The sequence below is a fragment of the Mastacembelus armatus genome, unplaced genomic scaffold (genome assembly GCF_900324485.2).
Source record: "Mastacembelus armatus unplaced genomic scaffold, fMasArm1.2, whole genome shotgun sequence".
Classification (NCBI taxonomy): Eukaryota; Metazoa; Chordata; class Actinopteri; order Synbranchiformes; family Mastacembelidae; genus Mastacembelus; species Mastacembelus armatus.
In genome coordinates this window covers 1312217-1336161 of record NW_022872941.1, presented here as the reverse complement: position 1 = coordinate 1336161, position 23945 = coordinate 1312217, and the positions used below count along the sequence as shown (strand labels likewise).

The 23945-nt window shown below is 43.1% G+C and overlaps 1 protein-coding gene across 1 annotated transcript in view; it reads left to right on the top strand.

The window, feature by feature from the left end:
• Positions 1 to 20098, top strand: part of ccdc125 (coiled-coil domain containing 125) — a 53865-nt gene extending 33767 nt beyond the window's left edge. Inside the window, exons 6-12 of the mRNA XM_026311889.1 lie at positions 652 to 737; positions 815 to 897; positions 1219 to 1331; positions 1494 to 1598; positions 9465 to 9615; positions 9841 to 9959; positions 19472 to 20098. Of these exons, the coding sequence (XP_026167674.1) occupies positions 652 to 737; positions 815 to 897; positions 1219 to 1331; positions 1494 to 1598; positions 9465 to 9615; positions 9841 to 9959; positions 19472 to 19858 (1044 nt within the window). The 3' untranslated portion in view covers positions 19859 to 20098. The remainder of the gene's footprint in view (positions 1 to 651; positions 738 to 814; positions 898 to 1218; positions 1332 to 1493; positions 1599 to 9464; positions 9616 to 9840; positions 9960 to 19471) is intronic.
• The last annotated feature ends 3847 nt before the right edge of the window (positions 20099 to 23945 follow it).

Here is a 23945-nt window from a genome sequence, read left to right as displayed (position 1 = left end):
TGGGATGTTGGCTTTGATGTGGGAAAGGACAAGCCTCTCAAAGCACTTCATAATAATTAGTGTCGGGGGAACTGGGCAATAGCCATTGAGACACCTGACTGTTTGTTTTTTGGGCACGAGGATAATAGTGGTGAATTTGAGGCATGTGGGGACTACAGCCTACTGCAGGGACAGGTTGAAGACATTGCTAAGCACTCCTGCTAGTTGGTCAGCACATGACTTCAGTGTGCGGCCTGGCACCCTGTCTGGTGCTGCTGCTTTGGTGATGCTGCTTTCTCAAGTGGATCTCACCTGATGGCACTCAAAAACGAGTACTGGATCCTCTCTAGGTGGTGGTGCTATCTGAATTTCAGCTCTGCTGGTGTAATTGTCATAGTTCATAAAGAACTGATTAAGGGTGTCAGGAAGTGTGGTGTCAGTGTGTGACTGGTCAGTGAGGTGCTGCTCTTGTAGTCCGTTATGGCTTTAGTACCTCCCCACATGCTGTGGGGATTGTTATTTTCAAAGTGTCCCTCTATGCTCTGCTGGTATTTGTACTTGGCTTCTTTAATGCCCTGGATGCATATGCATTGATTTAATGTAAAACAATAACAAATATAAAGCTGTTAAACTAATTAAAATATGCAAATTATGATTTGTTGCTTTCTGGAGGAGGTGAATAGTTTGCAGTGGGAGCTCAGCTTCAACCAGGTTCAAATGAAGAAGTTTGAGCAGTCCTGGGAGCAGAAATACAACAGGTCAGAACATACACTCATGTTGAGCTGTTTTGTCCTGCATTGTATTTTAACTTTATTATTGCTGTTGCTGTAATCAGATGTCTGAGCGAGAACAAAACCCTAATGGACAAGATGGAGGAAAGAGAGAGTGAGCGCCAACAGCTCCGAGCAGAAAATTCTGGTAAATGCTGAATAATGTAGAATTATTTTGAAGTGACCTAGACATGTCTGCACATATTATCTCTAGGTGAAGTGAAGTGAATCTATCTGGAGAGTAGTTTATAGAGTTGATTCACCAAACCTCATATATCTACTAACTCTTACTCTTTCCAGTGCTTTTGACCCATTTTGTGGTCTGCATTCGTAAATGGAATTTGTCGTCATTTAAAAAATTGTGTGTGTGTGTGTGTGTGTGTGTGTGTGTGTGTGTGTGTGTGTGTGTGTGTGTGTGTGTGTGTGCGTGTGTGTGTGCGCGTGCGTGCGTGTGTGTGTGTGTTTGCAGCTCTGAGTCAGCAGTGCTTGGAACTTTTCTCCATGTTGAATGTTACGGAGCAGAGAGCTTACAAAGGAACCAAACCTCAGTATAGCCCAGAGAGAGATGCAAGTGTTCTGGAGGTGAGAGCCCCAGCAACATCACATAGAGACAGACAAAGGATATTTCACATTGATGATAAAATACTCTGTAGGATCAAAAAAGTGTCTTAAGCAAAAGTATGAAAGTATAATCAGGAAATAAAAAGTAAAAGTAAAATTGCTTTAGGGTTGTATGTTTTCTAGCTGGCAGTGTTGGGGGCCTGCCGTTGTCTTGGTGTTGCTGAAGCTTGTCCATGCAGCCGGACTGCTGCTGCCAGCAGGAAACAGCTCACCCAGCTCCAAAAGGAGGTAAACCAGCTTATGAAAAATCAGGATGAGCAAAAAGAAGAGAGAGAGAGAGAGTGGCACATGTGCCACTCTCTCTCTCTCAAACCATCTCCTGTTTTTCATAAGATTTTATATCCTTTTTTTTTTTCATATCTTCTTGTCTTTGTCCTACTTTGTCAAATGTAATAAAAACTATTTTGTCCTTAGGTTTCAATCTAACTTCCTACCAATTAGTGTTGAAAACTGAATTGAGTAAACTTAGCTAATGCCACTGTGGTTATAAAGAATATACAGTGAGTGTTGAGTTAGTATCAACAGAGTTTCTATTTCCTCCATCCTGACTGCCAGAGGGCGGTGCTGAAAGTACTGAATGTTCCCTTCATGCATGCGCGGTTCGACTAATTATATAAAAAACAGTCACCTGTGCCTGGATGACCCCAAGAAGTGATATATTCTGGTATCATCCGAGGCTGTGTTCCTCCTTTCTTTTCGCATGCAGTTCGCACTACATTTCACTTGCAAACAAAGCTGCCGCCACTGGAAAACCTGTGACCGTGTCTGTCAGAGAAGTGGAGTTTTGCCCTCCCTCCAGGGGCTGCAATGGTTTGTATCTGAGAGCTCATCTAAGGTACATATATGTATATTTATATATATTTTGTGTTTCATGTCTAGTGGTTTGGACAGTGTACATCCTCTGCCCCCAGCTTACAGTGCTAAAGGTATTAGCTGACTTTTCAATGAGTTTATGCTGAACTTAGTGAGCCTGCTGGTGACAGCTGCGTTTGTGCCTCACCTCGCAGCTCTCTGTGATAGGTGTGGCATTATTTTGCTGCAGTTGAAATGCGCCGTAGTTGTTTTGTTTTGTTTTTTTTTTTTCTCGTGACGATTGAAGTGTCAGTAAGCCTCTGCTGGAGACAGCAGTGTTCGCGCTCCCCACTCTCAGCTTTCAGCATTTGGATTTTTCATTAAAGTGTCGTGCAGCCCCACAGGCCATACAACAGTGTACTGTTGTTGTACTTCAGGTTGATGATGGTTGATCACCTGAGGGATGGGCTGTCTGACAATCCATGCATGAATTGCAGCTACATGCCTTGGGCGCTGAGAGTAGCTAGGTTGGCATCATCAAGCGAAGGTGACCTCCCTCCTTCAGGGCAGGTGACACTAGCCCTGCCTAGGTGATGAAAACGCCTGGCTGATCCCACAGTTCCCCTTGGAAAAGGACAAAATCAGTCTCCTTGAAGGTTGAGCGACTGTCCGCTGAGCTGGCTGAGATGAGATCTCTGTTCCGGGCTAGACACCCAGACCATCCAGCAGTGGAGACAGGGCTGTCTTAGCTCTGGAGGACGATGTCCTTTCACTGGTCGCCTTGACCTCTCATTTTCTGGAGGAAGATGAGGAAGGGGCCTCTTGGGCTTCAGAAGCTCGCTCAGTTTCTTCTCAGTGAGGCAGGAGATAATTTCATGAAATCCTTCATGCACATGGCTCTGGAGGGCTTGCAACAAGACGTTCCGCAGCAGGCTGAGTCAGCCCCAGAAAGCACCTTCTTTAGGCACTGGCGGGCTCCTACTGCTTCTCACTCCAGCAGTACCTCAGCAACTGGGCTGGTCACGCTTTCCCGTGGGTTGCTGCCACCTTGACTCATGGGCACAAGCTGCAGTTCCGACACTGGCCACCTATTTCAAGCCAGGTCAAAATGACCATCATCGGCATCATCGGCAAAAGCCCTATTGTTGGATCAGGAGTTATCCGCCCCCCTGGCGTAATCGAGGCAGTAGATCCTCTGTTGCAACCCAGAGGCTTCTATTTACCATACTTCTTTGTTCCAAAAAAGACTGGCGGATTACATTAAATCTTGGACTTACAAAGACTCAACAGATACATGATAGTGCTGCCATTCCACATGCTGACCGCAGCATGCAGGTTTTGCAAACCATCACCAGAAGAGAATGGTTCATGTAACCTAGACCTCAGTGACACTTACTTTCATGTCCCCATTGCACCACAGCACAGGCGGTTTCTCTGATTTGCATATCAGGGCACTGGGAGTTCAGGGTGTTCCCATTCGGCTTTCCCTTTCTCCAGTGGTGTGTGAAGGTGACTGTTGAAGTTGTTGCCATACCTGGATGACTGGTTGCTCTGTACCCTGCCCCACACACAGGCAACTCAGGACACAGCCTATCTGGTTTCACACATGGCCCAGTTAGGACTCCAGGTCAATTTGGAGAAGAGCTGCTGCTCCCTTTCAGATCACAGATTTCATGGTGTGGCCTTGGACACAATATCCATTATGATCTAAGATGGCTCTGCAAGAGCAGGAGCAAGTAACGGCAGCTCTCCCCTCTCTTTTCCCTTTTCCATTCTTTTCTATTGTTTATTAGCCTGTCTTACAGGTTTTCTTTAACGTGGTCATTTCCTGTTGCAAGTCTACAACAGACCACTTTTACTACTTTTCTGTTAATTTTTTTATTATTTTTTAACATTTTTGAGAGTGCGTCGGCGGATCCCCTAAGGCTCATGGCTCCATTGTATACACCAGAGACCAGCTGTTAGCTCTGCTCGGCCCCGCACTTCTCTACACGGAAAGACCCAAGGTTCCACCTGAAATACGGAGGAAAAAGAGAGGCTGCAGAGTGGGATGAAAGCTTCCATATGTGCCCGTCATCATTATGGGAAACGTCTGTTCCCTCTCCAATAAGATGGACGAGCTTACGTCGCTGACCCTGGGAGTACAGGAGTGTAGCCTCATGTGTTTTACTGAGACGTGGCTGAACGTATTGACACCAGACTCTGTGGTCGCCCTGGATGGATTTAAATTGGTTCAGGCGGACAGGAGTTTGGGAGAGAGTGGTAAGACGAAAGGAGGAGGATTAGCGGTGTTTATTAACGAGACATGGTGCAACCCGGCCCACGTCTCTGTTAAGGAACAGCTTTGCACCCAGGACGTCGAGTTTCTCGCTGTCGGCATTTGGCCATATTACATCCCGAGGGAGTTTTCACACATTATCCTGTTTAATGTGTACATCCCTCCATCGGCCGATGCAGTGGCGGCGTATGAGCAACTTCCCAGAGCGGTGACGCACATGCAGACACGGCACCCATAGACGCTCCTTCTCATCAGCGGGGGCTTCAATCACGCCTCACTCTCCTCCATTCTCCCCACTTTTACCCAGTACATTATGTGCCACATCAGGGAGAACAAGACGCTGGACCTGCTGTATGCAAACGTTAAGGATGCATATGACTCTAACCCCCTCCCCCCTTGGCCATTCTGATCACAACCTGGTGCAGCTGCTCCCCGAATACACACCCAAGGTGAGAAGAGAACTTGCACAGAAGAAAACAGAAGTGTGGACTGATGAGGCCAGTGAGAGACTGAGAGACTGTTTCCAGACCACAGACGGGGAAACACTCTGCAGCTCTCATAGAGAAGACATTAACAGCCTGACGCACTGCATCACAGACTTCATCAACTTCTGCGTGGAGAACATGGTACTGACCCAGAGGGTGCGGTGTTTCTCTAACAACAAGCCCTGGGTAACCCCTGAGCTTAACCCTCTGGGGTCTGAGGGGGTTTTTGGGGCCTGGACAAATTTTGACATGCCCTGACATTTGTGCTTTTTTCAGTGTTTTTTAAACATATTAATGTCTAAAGTCTAATAACACTGTAATCAGCACAAAATTGGCTACAATAATATGTGAGCAGCAAGTTTATACATGATTGTGTTTTTGAGAAAAAAGTGTTTATGCATGGCTAATGAAAAACTAAAATTTTTTACTCACTGAAATAAGACCATAAAACACAAACAGAACATTGGTTCACAAGACTTTGGAGACCAGCATGTTGTAGGCTAAAGTGTTTACTTCAGAGTGCTGTGAATGTCATCTTGTTCACACATTCACAGTAAACAATACACTGATTTAAATTTTCTAAGACACTTTTTGTCCAGAAAGGCCATATGCAACAGGGTGTGTCTGAGGATGAATAGTCATGTGATTTACCTGAGAACACAAAAGACGCACTGAACGACCAGACAAAGACGCGCATAATGAGCCTTTCAGTCAATGTAGATGGGACGGATTAGTGCAGCACAATACAACACAATGAGGAGCCAAACGATCCTCATTTGAGTTAAAATCAGTGTTTTTACTCTGAGGACAAGCTAAACTATTTGTCTCTGTGTGGAATGTAAGGAGCGCCGCTTCACATGCGTAACGCGCCATCATCCAAACGCGCAAAAAAAGTGAGTAAATTCTATGATGAAGTTTGATATTTTGTGTCATTTCTCGGGGGTGTGCACATATTTACCTGGTTCACCTGAGATTATTTACTCCTCTTCTTTACCAGCAGGGCTTTAACCCTCTGGGGTCGACGCACGCGCCGGCGCGTTTTGACGCATCTTTTTCTGATAAGGCCGAAACAAACTTAAATTACTCCGTCAATTCTGATCGTACAGATAAAACAAGTATATCATTCAAATCTGTAAAGGGTCTAGTTTTAGTGGTATACCATCATAATAACAACAAAACGTTGTGCTTTTTTTAAATAAAGAAAGCCGACAGGGTGCGCTCTCGGACTTTTCTGTCTCTGCCATTTCTCTTCACAGACGCGTAAATAAAACAACCAGAATCTCAGCGAATACTTGGCTCATAAAAATAAGAATTATATGGCTAGAAAGCTTGAAATGTTTTCTTTTGAGTGAAACAATTCAAGTCGAAAACAAATCATCACTTTTTATTTAATCCGTATGAACGTAAGGAGAAGTCCGTTTTTTCCTGTCTCACCTCATTACAGGTAATGCGGTCCGGCCTTGTACACTGTCCACTGTTCACATGTAAATAATCTCAGGTGAACCAGGTAAATATGTGCACACCCCCGAGAAATGACACAAAATATCAAACTTCATCGTAGAATTTACTCACTTTTTCTGCGCGTTTGGATGATAGAGCATTACGCACGTGATGAAGCGCTTCTTGTATTCCACACAGAGACTAATAGTTTAGCTTGTCCTCAGAAAAAAAAAAAAAGATTTTAACTCAAATGAGGATCGTTTGGCTCCTCATGGTTTTGTATTGTGCTGCACTAATCCGTCCCATCAACATTGACTGAAAGGCTCATTATGCGCGTCTTTGTCTGGTCGTTCAGTGCGTCTTTTGTGTTCTCAGGTAAATCACATGACTATTCATCCTCAGACACACCCTCTTGCATATGGCCTTTCTGGACAAAAAGTGTCTTAGAAAATTTAAATCAGTGTATTGTTTACTGTGAATGTGTGAACAAGATGACATTCACAGCACTCTGAAGTAAACACTTTAGCCTACAACATGCTGGTCTCCAAAGTCTTGTGAACCAATGTTCTGTTTGTGTTTTATGGTCTTATTTCAGTGAGTAAAAAATTGTAGTCTTTCACTAACCATGCATAAACACTTTTTTTTCAAAAACACAATTATGTATAAACTTGCTGCTCACATATTATTGTAGCCAATTTCATGCTGATTACAGTGTTATTAGACTTTAGACATTAATATGTTTAAAAAACACTGAAAAAAGCACAAATGTCAGGACATGTCAAAATTTGTCCAGGCCCCAAAAACCCCCTCAGACCCCAGAGGGTTAAGACCTCCTGTGTGGTTCCGGTTCCTAAGACTACGTTCGCTAAGGAGCCAAACCACTACAGACCAGTAGCCTTGACCTCCCACCTCATGAAGACCATGGAGAGGGTTATTCTCAACCACCTTTGCTCTGTTGTCAGCACTACGATGGAACGCTTGCAGTTTGCCTGCAGGCCGAACATCAGGGTGGATGTCACCTACCTGCTGCACCGGGCGCTAACTCACCTGGAGTCCGCCAAAATGTTTTTTGACTTCTCCAGCGCCTTCAAAACCAATCGGCCGGCACTTCTGAGAGAGAAACTAGAAGGGGCAGGAGTGGACGGACGACTGGCTGCATGGACAACTGACTACCTCACCAACAGGCCACAGTATGTGAGGCTACGCAACTGTGTGGTGGTGGTTTCCAGCACGGGTACCCCTCAGGGGACGGTGCTCTCACCATTCCTTTTCACACTGTACACCTCGGACTTCACATACAACACCAGCAGTTGTCATTTCCGGAAGTTCTCCTGTGACTCGGCCATTGTTGGCTGTGTGTCTGGGGGGAACGAGCTGGAGTACAGGTCAGTCATCATGGACTTTGTGGACTGGTATGAGCGCAACCACTTGTGCTTAAACAGCAGGAAGATGTAGGAGATGGTGATCGACTTCCCGAGGAGGACACCACATCAAACACTGGTGAGCATTCAGGACATTGAGATAGTGGACAGTTTCAAGTACCTGGGTGTTCACCTAAACCATAAACTGGACTGGACTAATAACACCGATGCCCTGTACAAGAAGGGCCAAAGTTGCCTTCACCTTCTGAGGAGACTGTTACACCCACCGTGTAGGAAGGGTACCATCTAGCGTGAAGTGCCACTCCACCAGAAGTATCTCTACATCATGGGCAGCCTTGAGAGTGGCACCCTTGCTGCTGCTTCATGGGCATCACCTACCATGTTCTCCAGGGTCAACACTGTAACCCCTCAGCCACTAGGTGTGGTTCTTCTGCCAGAGTCCTCTGGGTCTACTCAGTGAGGTATGTACTCAGGACTCCTTGTGACTTCGCTACTATGAGTCATTCAGGGCTTTCAGCACCACCCTCTGGTGGTCAGTATGGATAAAATAGCACAAGAGTTACACATTTAACTGCAGTGAATCTTTGAATCTATGAATCTTGAATGACCACCAGAGCACTCTTGTCACTCAGAATCCTTGCATTCCCACAAGAACATTCTATCGGAACAGAACCTCAGATGACGTTGGAATATATCACTTCTTGGGGTCATCTAGGGTCACAGGTGACTATTTGGTATAATTACTCAAACTGTGCATGCGTGAAGGGAACATTCAGTGCTTTCAGCACCACCCTCTGGCGGTAATTCAGGATTCATAGTTTTATGCATTAACCTCAGCTGTAGAGGAGATACTGCGTAATAGCTAAAACTGTCACTCAACATCATCTGCATCAGCTTGTTGTTGGAGAGCACTCTGAATGAGGTGCATAATTTCTTTCTTATCCTTTCTTATCACTCTGGATCAGACATGATATTTGAGACTCATATGTTGAGACTCAAATTGTGAGTGAGGTGGGCATTTTTCTTGGCAGGATTTAGCAGAGGTTACTGTGGTGCTGTTGGAAAGGAGGCTGGGTTTTCTTCCAGGCACATTCCTGTCCAGTCTGACCAACAGTCTCAAGAGTCATTAGATGAGTTGATTCTGAATGTTTTGACTGGGATTGCTTGTATAAAGCAAATCCCTGCTGGGCAAGATCACGTAATGCCTGAATTGCTAGCTTGGCTGGATTAGCTAAGATGCCTAAATGTCTGCTAGCGGCAGGCTGGAGATTTTCCACAAAGATTTGTTTAAAGTAGGCATCTTCTTCCATGTTAATTTCTTGAGCCAAAATAGGCCCGAAGTAGTCTGTGGTAGTATTTGTTAGGGCAGCAAGTAACCCAGTTTGGGTTAAGTGATCAGTGAACTCCTGCTCTAGCGCTTGTGAAGTCTCTCTGAACACTGTGATGTTGACGCTCAATGCAATCAGTAACATCATGGTTGGATATTAACCTGATTAAGTAGATTTTATAATCATCAGTGTGACCACTGCATATTGCATATTATTAATCCAGCCAGACATGCACATACTACATGAAGACCACCTGTACACTCGTTATATGATCTTATACACCTAAGTTCTTTTGTAAATGGCTTGTATATCTTGCTTGTCTTTCCTTTCCTAATTGAATTAATTAAAATGTGTGTGTTTGCGTTTCTTTGTGCGCGTGTGTTATGTAGCTGGATGTTCAGCGTTTGAGACGAGAGGAGGCAATGATGGTTGCAGATGCATTTCGCATCGCCTTTGAACAGCAGCTGAGGAAACGAAGCGAACACTTTCTACTGCTAGCTGAAGCCAATATCCTGAAATCTCATAACTGCAAGGTTGAAGGCAAGTCTGCTTTTGTAGAGAAAAACATTTTCTCTCCCAAATACTCACAGAATTATGTTTGAAAACAGGAAGATGGATAGAACTTTTTTTTTAATTCTCACTTTTTTTAAACAAAACTACTGGCATTCTATGTCAAAGCCAAGAGTTTTCTCTTATGTTTAACACTGTCTCTGTCCCCATAATGCTATAAATGTAGCTATAAAATCATCTCTATTGTTCTCCAAGGTGCTAACTGGAGCCCTTTAGTCGATGTAAGCCAGAGGTTGAGAGAATTGCTGCCTTCCAGCTTGGATATAAAGATGCCCGATGATCTTCTAGTAACTCTCTACAGACTGCTGGACTTGGTTAGTATATTCTCTAACATACAGGTGCATCTCAATAAGTTAGAATATCATCAAAAAGATTTATTTCAGTAGTTAAATTCAAAAAGTAAAACTCATATAGATTCATTACATGCAGACTGATATATTTCAACACTGGAGACTCATGGTGTCACCCTCTAATCAGCTAATTAACTCAAAAACACCCACAAACGGTTTTCTGAGCCTTCAGTGTGGTTCAGTAGGCCACACAATCATGGGGAAGACTGCTGACTTGACAGTTGTCCAGAAGACAATCACTGACACCCTGCACAAAGAGGGTAAGACACAAAAGGTCATTGCTAAAGAAGCTGGCTGTTCACAGAGTGCTGTGACCAAGCACATTCATGGAAAGTTGAATGGAAGGAAAAAATGTGGTAAACAAAGGTGCACAAGCAATAGGGATAACTGCAGCCTTGAGAGGATTGTGAAATGAAGCCCATTCAACAATTTGGGGGAGATTCAGAAGGAGTGGACTGCAGCTGGAGTTAGTGCTTCAAGAGCCACCACACACAGACGTATCCAGGACATGGGCTACAACTGTCACATTCCTTGTATCAGGCCACTCTTGGACCACAGACACCATCAGAGTCACCTGGACTAAGGACAAAAAGGACTGGACTGTTGCTCAGTGGTCCAACGTCCTCTTTTCAGATGAAAGTAAATTTTGCATTTCATGTGGAAATCAAGGTCCCAGAGTCTGGAGAGGCACAGAATCCAAGTTGTTTGAGGTCCAGTGTAAAGTTTCCAAAGTTAGTGGTGGTTTGGGGAGCCATGTCATCTGCTGGTGTTGGTCCACTGTGTTTTATCAGGTCCAAGGTCAGCGCAGCCATCTACTAGGAAGTTTTAGAGCACTTCATGCTTCTCTCTGCTTATGGAGATGCTGATTTCTATTTCTGGACATCAAGTGAATAAGCATGTAGCTTTAAGTGTTTTACCTGTGGCACTTGTCACCTTATGTAGGTTATCAAAGAGCAGCGATGACACTGTAACATCTGCAGCAGTGAGCATCATGCGGAAGTGTGTTTTCAAGTGTCAAAGGCATTAACAGTCTTTGTGTAGGACTGCACACAGTCAGGCTGCACAGTAGTTGTGGTTCAGTCTTACTGTCTGAGTCAGTATTTGTAGGTAGGATGGGTTTCTTATCACTCTGAGTGGGATGTTTGGTGAGGCCTCTGTGGACTGCCTGTCTAGACTTGGGTCCACTGGAGCCTGACTTTTGATCTTGTTGTTGGAGAGCACTCTGAATGAGGTGCATAATTTCTTTCTTATCTCTCTGGATCAGACATGATATCTGAGACGCATATGTTGAGACTCAAATTCTTCCACTGATGAGGTGAGCATTTTTCTTGGCAGGATTTAGCAGAGGTTACTGTGGTGCTGTTGGAAAGGAGGCTGGGTTTTCTTCCAGCCACATTCCTGTCTAGGCTGACCAACAGTCTCAAGAGTCATTAGATGGGTTGATTCTGAATGTTTTGACTGGGATTGCTTGTATAAAGCAAATCCTTGCTGGGCAAGATCACGTAATGCCTGAATTGCTAGCTTGGCGGGATTAGCTAAGATGCCTAAATGTATTCTAGTGGCAGGCTGAAGATTTTCCACAAAGATTTGTTTAAAGTAGGCATCTTCTTCCATGTTAAGTTCTTTTCTTGAGCCAAAATAGGCTCGAAGTCGTCTGTGGTAGTATTTGTTAGTATTTGTTAGGGCAGCAAGTAACCCAGTTTGGGTTAAGTGATCAGTGAACTCCTGCTCTAACGCTTGTGAAGTCTCTCTGAACACTGTGATGTTGACGCTCAATGAAATCAGTAACATCATGGTTGAATGTTAACCTGATTAACCCTCTGGGGTCTGAGGGGATTTTTGGGGCCTGGACAAATTCTGACATGTCCTGACATTTGTGCTTTTTTCAGTGTTTTTTAAACATATTAATGTCTAAAGTCTAATAACACTGTAATCAGCACAAAATTGGCTACAATAATATGTGAGCAGCAAGTTTATACATTATTGTGTTTTTGAGAAAAAAGTGTTTATGCATGGTTAGTGAAAAACTGCATTTTTTTACTCACTGAAATAAGACCATAAAACACAAACAGAACATTGGTTCACAAGACTTTGGAGACCAGCATGTTGTAGGCTAAAGTGTTTACTTCAGAGTGCTGTGAATGTCATCTTGTTCACACATTCACAGTAAACAAAACACTGATTTAAATTTTCTAAGACACTTTTTGTCCAGAAAGGCCATATGCAAGAGGGTGTGTCTGAGGATGAATAGTCATGTGATTTACCTGAGAACACAAAAGACGCACTGAACGACCAGACAAAGGCGCGCATAATGAGCCTTTCAGTCAATGTAGATGGGACGGATTAGTGCTGTACAATACAACACAATGAGGAGCCAAACGATCCTCATTTGAGTTAAAATCAGTGTTTTTACTCTGAGGACAAACTAAACTGTTTGTCTCTGTGTGGAATGTAAGGAGCGCCGCTTCACGTGCGTAACGCGCCATCATCCAAACGCGCCAAAAAAGTGAGTAAATTCTATGATGAAGTTTGATATTTTGTGTCATTTTTCGGGGGTGTGCACAAATTTACCTGGTTCACCTGAGATTATTTACATGTGAACAGTGGACAGTGTACAAGGCGGGGTCGCATTACCTGTAATGAGGTGAGACAGGAAAAAACGGACTTCTCCTTACGTTCATACGGATTAAATAAAAAGTGATGATTTGTTTTTGACTTGAATTGTTTCATTCAAAAGAAAACATTTCAAGCTTTCTAGCCATATAATTCTTATTTTTATGAGCCAAGTATTCGCTGAGATTCTGGTTGTTTTATTTACGCGTCTGTGAAGAGAAATGGCAGAGACAGAAAAGTCCGAGAGCGCACCCTGTCGGCTTTCTTTATTTAAAAAAAGCACAACGTTTTGTTGTTATTATGATGGTATACCACTAAAACTAGACCCTTTACAGATTTGAATGATATACTTCTTTTATCTGTACGATCAGAATTGACGGAGTAATTTAAGTTTGTTTCGGCCTTATCAGAAAAAGATGCGTCAAAACACGCCGGCGCGTGCGTCGACCCCAGAGGGTTAAGTAGACTTTGTCATAGGCTGTAGTCTGAGGAAATAGTTGTCGGTAGAACTCAGTGTTGTCAGAGATGTCCTCTGGACCCAGATCAAAGCATTTGATGTGTTGCGCAAGTTTATCAAGATCACGATGGTGGGACACTAATCAGTATGATCAGGAAGGAATGGAGTACGCGCTGGTAATGATATCACAGCAGGATCATGGATCCTTAACCCTCAGGGGTCAACAAACACGCCGGCGTGTTTTGTGACATCTTCTCCTGATAAAGCCGAAACAAACTTAAATTATTGTGTCAGTTTTGATCATACAGATGAGAACAATATATCCTTCAAATCTGTAAAGGGTCCAGTTTTATTTGTATGCAATCACAACAAAATGCTGTACTTTTGTAAAATAAAAAAAAAACAAACAGGGTGCGCTCTCTGTCTACTCTGTCTCTGTCAGCCCTCTTCACAGACACATCAATAAAACAACCTGAATCTCAGCAAATACTTGTCTCATAAAAATGAGAAACCTATGACTATAAAGCTTGAAATGTCTTCTTTTAAATAAAACATTTCAAGTTGAAAACAAATCATCTCTTTTTATTTAATCTGTATGAAAGTAAGGAGCAGTACGTTTTCTCCTGTCTCACCTCATTATAGCTAATATGATCCCGCCTCGTACTGAGCACACAGTTCATATTAATAAAATAATCTGAGGTGAGCCAGGTAATTATGTACACACCCCTGAGAAATGACATAAAACATCCAGCTTTATCATACAACTTATTCACTTTTTCTGTGCGTTTGGATGATGGCACACTACACGGGTGAAGAAGCGCTTCGTATGTTTTAGAAAGCAACGAAGAGTTTACTTTCTCCTCCTCAGTAAAAACACGACTCAGATGTCCAGTCCAGCCAGAGTCCAGTGCTGTTCAGCCCAAGTGCTGTGCTCTTCAGCCCGAATCCAGCACACCTACCAGCTCGGTTCTGGTGTCTTAAACTCGAGACAATGCCACCAGAAAAGGCCATTCTCAATTCAATTTCAATTCAATTTATTTGTATAGCGTCAAATTACAATAATTCAATTCAATTTTATTTTTACAGCGCCAAATCACAATGCAAATCATCTCAAGGCACTTTACAAATACTAAAACTAAAAACCCAACAATTCCCTTATGAGCAAGCACTTGGCGACAGTGGAGAGGAAAAAGTCCCTTTAACGGAAGAAAAAACCTCCAGCAGAACCGGGCTCAGTTTGGGCGGCCATCTGGCTCAACTGGTTGGGGTGAGTGGATAGAGCAGAGAGAAAAGAACAGAAACAATAAACAACAAATAGACACTGCAGGTTGTTGGGACCAATAACTGCACATCAGCGATATATAGCCCCAGGACCAGAGACACCTGCAGAAGGTACAGAGAGAACAGAGAGAGAGGGAGAGAGCACAAACTAGGGGAGAGAGAGAGAGCACAAGGTTAGTGACATTCAATGGTGGAATATACATTAGGTGGAAGAGAGGGGACGGGAAGGGAGGGGGGGGGGGGTTAGGGTAGGGGAGCTCAGTGCACCGATGGTCCTCGGGCAGTCTAGGCCTATAGCAGCATAACTAAGGGATGGTTCAGGGTTGCCTGAAGCCAGCCCTAACTATATGCTTTGTCAAAGAGGAAGGTTTTAAGTCTAGCCTTAAAAGTACAGAGAGTGTCTGCCTCTTCAACCCAGGCTGGGAGCTGGTTCCACAGGAGAGGAGCTTGATAACTAAAAGCTCTGCCTCCCAGTCTGCTTTTGGAAACTCTGGGAACCACAGATAGGCCTGCACTCTGAGAGCGAAGTGGTCTATTGGGATAATATGGTACTATGAGGTCTTTAAGGTATGAAGGAGCTTGATTATGAAGGGATTTGTATGTGAGAAGAAGGATTTTAAATTCTATTCTATATTTTACAGGGAGCCAATGAAGAGAAGCCAATATAGGAGAGACTCTGGCTGCGGCATTCTGGATTAATTGGAGGCTTTTTATGGAGATATTGGGACATCCAGAGAGTAATGAGTTACAGTAATCTAGCCTTGAGGTAACAAATGCATGGACTAGTTTTTCTGCATCATTTTGAGACAGGATGTTCCTAATTTTGGCAATGTTGCGCAGGTGATAAGAAGGCAGTTCTAGAGGTTTTTTACAGTAGTGCTGGAGGCCAGGGCTATGCCATCTAGAGTAGCTATAATTTTAGAAAAATTATTTCTGAGATTTTTTTGGCCCAAATATAATGACTTCTGTTTTCTCTGAGTTTAAAAGTAAAAAGTTACTGGTCATCCAGGCCTTGATGTCAGTTAGACAGGCTTGAAGTCTGGTTAACTGGTTTGTGTTAACAGGTTTAATAGATAGATATAACTGAGTGTCATCTGCATAGCAGTGGTAATTAATAGAGTGCTTCCTAATGACATATCCTAAAGGAAGCATGTACAGGGTGAACAGAATCGGTCCTAGCACGGAGCCTTGTGGAACTCCATAACTAACTTTTGTTCATGTGGAAGGTTCATCATGGACATGAACAAACTGGAATCTGTCCAATAAATAGGATTGGAACCACTTTAACGCTGTTCCTCTGATACCAATCACATGCTCCAGTCTCTATAATAAGATGTTGTGGTCAATGGTGTCGAATGCAGCACTAAGGTCTAGGAGGACAAGTATAGAAACAAGTCCATTATCTGAGGCTAAGAGAAGATCATTGGTAACTTTCAACAGTGCTGTTTCTGTACTATGATGTGCTCTAAATCCGGATTGAAAATCTTCAAATAGTTCATTCCTGTGTAAGTGGTCTGATAGCTGCTTAGCAACAGCTTTTTCTAGGATTTTAGAAATAAATGGCAGGTTGGATATTGGTCTATAATTAGCCAAGACTCCTGGATCAAGACTAGGCTTTTTGAGTAAAGGTTTGATTACTGCAGTCTTAAAGGCCTGTGGTACGTAGCCTGATACTAGAGATAAATTTACCAAGTCTAATAAAGATGAGTTAATTAATGGCAGGGTGCCTTTAAGCAGTCTAGTCGGGATGGGGTCTAAGAGACACGTTGATGATTTCGATGAAGCAACTACTGATGTAAATTCAGAGAGATCTATGGGAGAGAAGCAGTCTAAACATAACTGAGGTCCTACAGATGATTCAAGAGCTACTGTAGTAGAAGATTCATTTATTGCAGGTATAGGAAGCATCTGCTGAATTTTAGCTCTAAAAGTTGTGATTTTATTTGTAAAGAAACTCATAAATTCATCACTGCTGAGAGCTAAGGGAACACTGGGCTCAACAGAGCTGTGACTTTTTGTCAGCCTGGCTACAGTGCTGAAAAGAAACCTGGGATTGTTTTTATTTTCCTCTATTAGTGATGAATAGTATGCAGTTCTGGCTTTACAGAGAGCTTTTTTATATGTTAGTAGACTGTTTTTCCAGGCTAGAAAAAATTCCTCTAAGTTTGTGGAACGCCACTTCCTTTCCAGCCTTCGTGAGGCCTGTTTTAAGGTACGAATATGTAAATTATACCATGGGGCTAGTCTTCTCTGATTCACTAACTTCTTTTTCAGAGTGGCTACAGAATCAAGCGTTTCACGCAGTGAGGTTACAGCGCTGTCAACAACATGATCAATTTGGTAGGGAGTGGGATTGAAGCAGCTGCCCTCCACTATGTTTATACTTGGCACAGATGTAAATAAAGATGGAATCATTTTCTTAAATTTATTAACAGCGTTGTCGGATAAACATCTGCTGTAGTGGAATTTTCTTCCAAACGCTGAATGATCCATCATTTTAAATTCAAAAGTTATCAAAGAATGATCTGACAAAACAGGATTTGGGGGAAAAACTATTAGATGTTCAATTTCGATGCCATAGGTCAGAACAAGATCAAGGGTGTGATTGAAACAGTGGGTGGGTTTATTAACATTTTGAATGAAACCAATTGAATATAATATAGAATTAAATGCAATGCTGAGGCTGTTATCTTCAACATCTACATGAATGTTAAAATCTCCCACTATAATGACTTTATCTGATCTAAGCACTAAATCAGACAGGAAGTCAGGGAATTCAGTTAAAAACTCTGAGTAAGGAACAGGTGGACGGTACAAAATGACAAGTAGAACTGGTTTTTGTGTTTTCCAGTTTGTATGTGAGAGACTAAGAGTGAGGCTCTCAAATGAGTTATAATTGTTCTGAGGATGAAAGTTTAATAATAAGTTTGACTGGAAGATTGCAGCTACTCCTCCACCTCGACCTGTGCTTCGAGGAACATGATAATTTTTATGACTGAGGGGGGTTGATTCATTCAGACTGACATATTCATCCTCCTGTAGCCAGGTTTCAGTAAGATAAAGTAGGTCAATTTGGTGATCAGTTATCAAATCATTTACTAACAGAGATTTAGATGAAAGAGACCTGATATTTATTAATCCACATTTGACAGTTCTGTTTTTCTGTTCAATAAGAGGAGTGGTCTTAATTTTTATTAAGTTTTTATGAATAACTCCTCTTCTGTTAACATCAGATTTATTTGATTTATATGTTCGAGGGGCAGACACAGTCTCTATGTGGTTTGAGGGGGGTGACGGCTCTAAGGAAACTGTAGAGAGGCGTTTTAGACTGAGTCTCTGCGTCCCGGTCCCCACTCTGGATTGTCAGGCTTTAGGTAGGCTAATAAACTCGGCCAAATTCCTAAAGATGAGAGCTGCACCATTCAAGGTGGGATGGATGCCGTCTCTCGCTACCAGACCAGGTTTTCCCCAGAAAGTGGCCCAATTGTCTATGAAGCCCACATCGTTTGCTGGACACCACCTAGACATCCAGCGACGGAACGACGACATGCGGCTAAACATGTCATCGCTGGTCAGATTGGGGAGGGGTCCAGAGAAAACTACGGAGTCCGACATTAATTTAGCAAAATTACACACCGACTCAACATTAATTTTAGTGACCTCCGATTGGCATAATCGGATGTCATTGCTGCCGACGTGAATAACAATTTTTCCATATTTACGATTAGCCTTAGCCAGCAGCTTCAGATTTGACTCGATGTCCCCCGCTCTGGCCCCAGGAATACATTTGACTATGGTCGCTCGTGTCTCTATTTTCACGTTCCTGACTATGGAATCGCCAATTATCAGAGTCGGTTTCTCAGCGGGTGTGTCGCTGAGCGGGGAAAATCTAAAAAATCTAACGTGAACAGGCAGGTGATGAGCCGTGGGCTTCTGCTTAGGAGTATGTTTCCGTCGGACCGTCACCCAGGCTAATTCTCCGGGCTGCTCCGGAGCTGCCCTTGGACCGCTAACAGACCCTGAGCTCGGTGGCTCCACACCAGCTAACAGGGCTGGGCTAGCTGGCTTTTGTTCGAAGGTGCGGATCCTCGCCTCCAAGGCTAACAGAACCTTACACTTATTACAGGTATCATTATCGCTAAAGGAGGCAGAGGAATAACTAAACATGTGGCACACCGAGCAAGAAAGAGAGAGAGAGGGAGAGGCCATGTTAGCTAAGCTAACCTGCTAGCTAAGCTAACCGGTAGGCTAACGAGCGCTAAGTCAGGAAATAGCAATAAATACCGGTCAAAATAGAAAGGTCCTTGACTAGTACCGGAATGTAGCAGTTAATGAATTGTTTAGAGTTTACTTGGTTTTTAGGTGTGCTAAACTATAGCTAGTCTGTTGCTAGTCTGTAGACGAACTATTAGTGATGGGCAAATGATACCGAGGCTTCGGAGCTTGTGTCACTCTTCCTGAAGCGGAGTGATTCGAAACACTGTGTCGAGGCTTGTATCAAAACACCAGTGTCACGTGACTGATGACGTTCGAGGCTTCGAGTGGTTTGGTGCCATACCAGCTATATAAGATGCATCATTCTGCTTCAGGATTTGGAGAGTGAGAGTGAGAGCATTTTGGCAAGTTTCACGGCGAGTCCCACCAATAAGCGATGTTCTAAAGTTTGGGATCATTTTGATTTCAAGAGGTCTGAACTTTTATTGCTGTCATGGGATTGTAACAGTGCTTCATTCGTGCTCTTTAGAGGTTGCTATGGCTTCAGTTGTCCACCAGATGTCACCGTCACTGAAGTCTCGAAGCTTTGAATCTTTTTTGGCACAATTGTCAGGTAAGCCTCAGTGCTTCATGAGGCTTCACTTGCCCATCACTACGAACTATACAACACACACAACACGACACGCTTGCAAGACAAAAGTGATTCGCTTACCCGGAGAGCAACAACCCAGTACCAGTCAAGTTTGCCTTTCTTTTGAAATTAAAATAAAGTCTCTGTTTGCACCTTTGGGTCATAAGTCAACTCCTTCACAAAGATGCAACAAGATCATGAGACAGATTATTGTTATTAAAATGTTTCTCTAGAGAGAATAATTTTTCGTATTTACTGATGATGTGTTTCCTACTATAGCTGAATGACAAGGAGGAGGCCCTGGCCCACCAGAGGAAGGTGAGCATCATGTTAGCCCACAGTGCTAAGGAACTCCAGAGGCAGTTGCATCGAGATTCACATTGCCAACCATCAGAGTTCAGCATCCCATCAAACCAACTACAAGATCCATCCTTGCAAACATATAACATATCAGATTCTAAGATACAACAGTTCTCATCAGAGTCCACCTCTCAAACACAGGAAGAACTAGAGTTTCTAGATTCCCAGCACCAGGCAGGACAACCATTACATTTGTCTAAACCAAAACAGCCATATAGCATCCAGTCCCTGTCTAACGCTATGATCCATAAGCCTGAAATCCAACAATCAGAGCAATCTGCAGGATGTACCAGAGAAAAGAACTAAGTAGTGCTGAGATGTGTCACACAGCCTTGTAAATCACAAATTCAGTGTAGTTTCTTTTTATTTATCACCTCTGGCTTCACAGGCTGGCATGCCCTCTTCTGCACAACACATAACACAGCAGCCATGAAGAGTATACAGTGGCAAAAAAAAGTATGTGAACCCTTAGAATTAACTGGTTTTCTACATTAATTTGCTATCAAATGTGATCTGTGTGATCTTCATTTAAGATACAACAATACACAAACAGAACACACAAAAAATGTACATGTAAACATGTAAATCAGAACCTAGGCAAACTGTATTTTATTAAAGAATATTTTTTAGGCCAGGTTATACAGCTTTAGACATATTACTTTGTACAATGGTTAACATGTAACTCACTTTTTAGGCTAGTACAGAATATTACATTACATGAATTAAATCTTTAAAAGAATGATATTCACTTTGTGCTGCAAATAATGCTATTAATAAGGTTATTGTCTTGGATAAAAAGTAGCTTCTACAATAATCAAGCATCTTAAGTTGATATCTAATCATGCTATTTAAATTTTTGACTGGCGTCTAAAAATTTTATGATAATCATAATTTCCTAAAATGGTTGTTAAATTTGTGTTAAGTGTATCCATCAGCATGTACACAACCAGATTTCACTGAAAAAATGGAAGCAGGTTTGGTGTTTTGATGAGACTGTTAAACCCTATACTTGTAGATGAATGTCAGTAATGATCTTTATGTTATGAAAAAGTTCTCACAAAGCACAACTAAAACTGATTTCAGACAGACAGCAGAATCATCCAGTTGAATACATCAGTATACAAACACAAACAAGCATACCTGATCAAAGAGAATAATTAAAGTGGGTATAATAAAAGAGGTTTTTCTGCCATTTTTTTGCTATTCCACAGCACACTATGAAAATTAAAATAGTGAAACTCCATGATATTACTTTGTTGACTTGTACACACTTAAATAATGTATGTAAATTGCTGTAACATGTTGTGCAAAAGTTAAAGTAAATACAAAATGCAAAGAGATGTCTAAAATGTGATTTTTTAAAAATTATTTCTCTTTAATAGTCCAACCCAACAGTTTTTTTTTAGTTATCTGAAGCCAGGACTGAATCTGCACATTAAATGTGTTGCACATTGTTGTATGTGGGCTTAACAGTCTGAGATGTAGCCAAATGAGGTTTGAGAAAAAAATGTAATAGGTTCTGTTTGGGGGATTAGGATTTTAATGTTGAAAGCAAAGATAGGTGAAAGGAAAACTCAAAGTGCCTTAGTAAGGTGTTGTACACCTTACTATCTTTGTATGGTCTTTTCCACACAAAAACCACCACCACAAAAACTCATCAATGTGAGCTTCTGGATAAGGGATAAGTACAGAACCATTACCAACTTAGAAGTATCGAAAGTTTCTGAAAAATATTTATTAAAACTAGTGCAGATATTACATTATTAATACTGCTAAATCAATGTGTGAGGAGCATTTTACTGTTACCTTGTTTTATACTGTACAGCAGGCATAGCACTTGTTATGGTTCAATTCAGTTCAGTTCAACTTAAGTTTATTTGTATAGCACTAAATCACAATAAAATCATCTCAAGGCACTTTACAAAAAACCCAACAAATCCCTTATGAGCAGCACTCCACAGTGACAGTGGAGAGGAAAAACTCCCCTTAACAGAAGAAACCTGCAGCAGAACCGGGCTTAGTTTGGGTGGCCATCTGCCTCGACTGGTTGTGGTGAGTGGATGGAGGAGAGAGTAAAGAACTGCAACAATAAACAACAAATAGATACTGCGGGCCGGTGGGACCAGTAACTACACATCAGCAATATTCAGCTCCAGGACCAGGGACACCGGCAGAAGGTACAGAGAGAGAACAGAGAGAGGAAGAGAGCACAAACTAGGGGAGAGAGAGAGCACAAAGTTAGTGACATTCAGTGGAATATGCATGTGAAAGGAGAGGAAAGTTGCTCAGTGCATTATGGAAGGTCCCCTAGCAGTCAAGATGTATATAAAGCCATCCTAACAACAAGTCCATTATCTGAGGCTAAGAGAAGATCGTTGGTGACGTTTAGCAGTGTCACAAAGCAGGGGTTTTAATTTAAAAAGGACCAAAACGCTCACTCTGGTACTCAGTGCAGGAATTACTTTATTTACAGAAAAACAACACATGGAACAAAGGCTTTGGACTCGGGGAAACAGAAAGTAACAACCAGACAAGATGAAAACAGAACTCGGAAGAGTAGACACACGAACACTGAACTTGGAAGAATAGATGCACGAACACAGAACTTGGAAAACAGCACATACAACCTGGGTCACACACACACACATGGGGACACAGCAGGTGATGCTGACACATGAACACAGAACTCGGGAGAATAAAGCCTGGGTCACACACACTCTGGGACACATCAGGCTACACAGACATACGAACACAGAACTCGGAGGAACTAGGAATACGGCCTGGGTCACACACACTCCCGGGGACACAACAGGCAACACAAACTCAAGGAACACAGACTCAGAGGAACTAGGAATACGGCCTCGGTCACGCACACACTCGGGGACACTCCAGGCAAACAGACATACAGACACAGAACTCAGAGGGACAGGGCATCCAACCTGGGTCACGCACGCACTCGGGGACACAACAGGTGACGCTAAAAGACAAACAGAACTACAAAGGGAACGGCCTGGGTCACGCACAACTCGGGGACACTCCAGGCAAACACAAAGCTAAAACACAAGACAAGGCTACTTAACTAACAAAGGGCTCCATAAAAAAAATCCAAAAAAGGGAGAAAGCTCTGGCAAGGCTGGAGAAACTAGGAATGAGGTTGGTTGCCATCCTGACTGCTCCGACCTCTTTTTTCTTGTTTTTACCTTTTAAACATCTTTTCTGTATCTTTAAACTGGCAAACTTTTCAAAATTGAGTACATTAGGTATGATAGAGATACTCTTATTTCTATTGGTATATAATGTACTCACAACTCGTCAGTTTTAATCCCGGACCCAAACTGGCCGAGAGAGATCCTGAGGGAGAATAAAGGACGCGACCCGAAGCAGCGACCCCGGGGGAAACAAGCCGGCGTCAGGAACAGGCTGAGAGCTCGTGCACACTGCACACCTCTGCCTAGCATCCTGCTCGCCAACGTCCAGTCACTGGGAAACAAGCTCGATGACCTCAGGGCCAGGGTAAAGTTCCAGAGAGACATTCAGGACTGCAATCTCCTCTGCTTCACCGAGACATGGCTGAACCCAGCGGTGCCGGACCATGCCATCCAGCCGAGTCTTTCTCGGTTCACCGCATGGAACAAAGGAATCGGGGAAGTTAAGGGGAGGCGGTGTGTGTTTAATGGTGAACAGCAGCTGGTGCAACAGCGCGAGCATTGTACCTCTCACACGCTCCTGCAAACCCAGCCTAGAACTACTGACCATCAAATGTCGTCCTTTTTACCTTCCTCAGGAGTTTACTTCGGTCATAACCAGCGCCATTTATATTCCGCCATGGGCGGGCACGGACACTGCCTTATGCGAGCTGCATGAGGCTCTCACATAACACCAAACAACAACACCGGGACTCTGCGCTCATTGTGGCGGGGGACTTTAAGAGTGCCAACCTCAAACACGCTGCCCCAAACTTTTATCAGCACATCACCTGCCTCACCAGGGGCGAAAGGACACTGGATCACCACAGTCAAAGACGGCTACAAGGCGCAATCTCGTCCCCCGTTTGGGAACCGTCCGACCACGCCGCCATTTTCCTAATGCCGAAATACAAACAAAGGCTTAAACAGGAAGCCCCGGCTCAGAGGGAGGTCGCGCGCTGGACAGACTAATCGGTGGCTGCCTTACAGGGCGCACTAGACGACGCAGACAGGGACATGTTCCAGCGCAGCTCCGATGACGTCAACGTGTTTACAGAAGCGGTTGAGGGATTCATCAGGAAACAAGCGGATGATACCGTGGAAAAAACGATCATCAGAACGTTTACCATTCAGAAGCCGTGAGTAGATAAAACTATCCGCGACGCTCTGAGATCTTGCACCGCCGCCTACAACACGGTACTTGCATC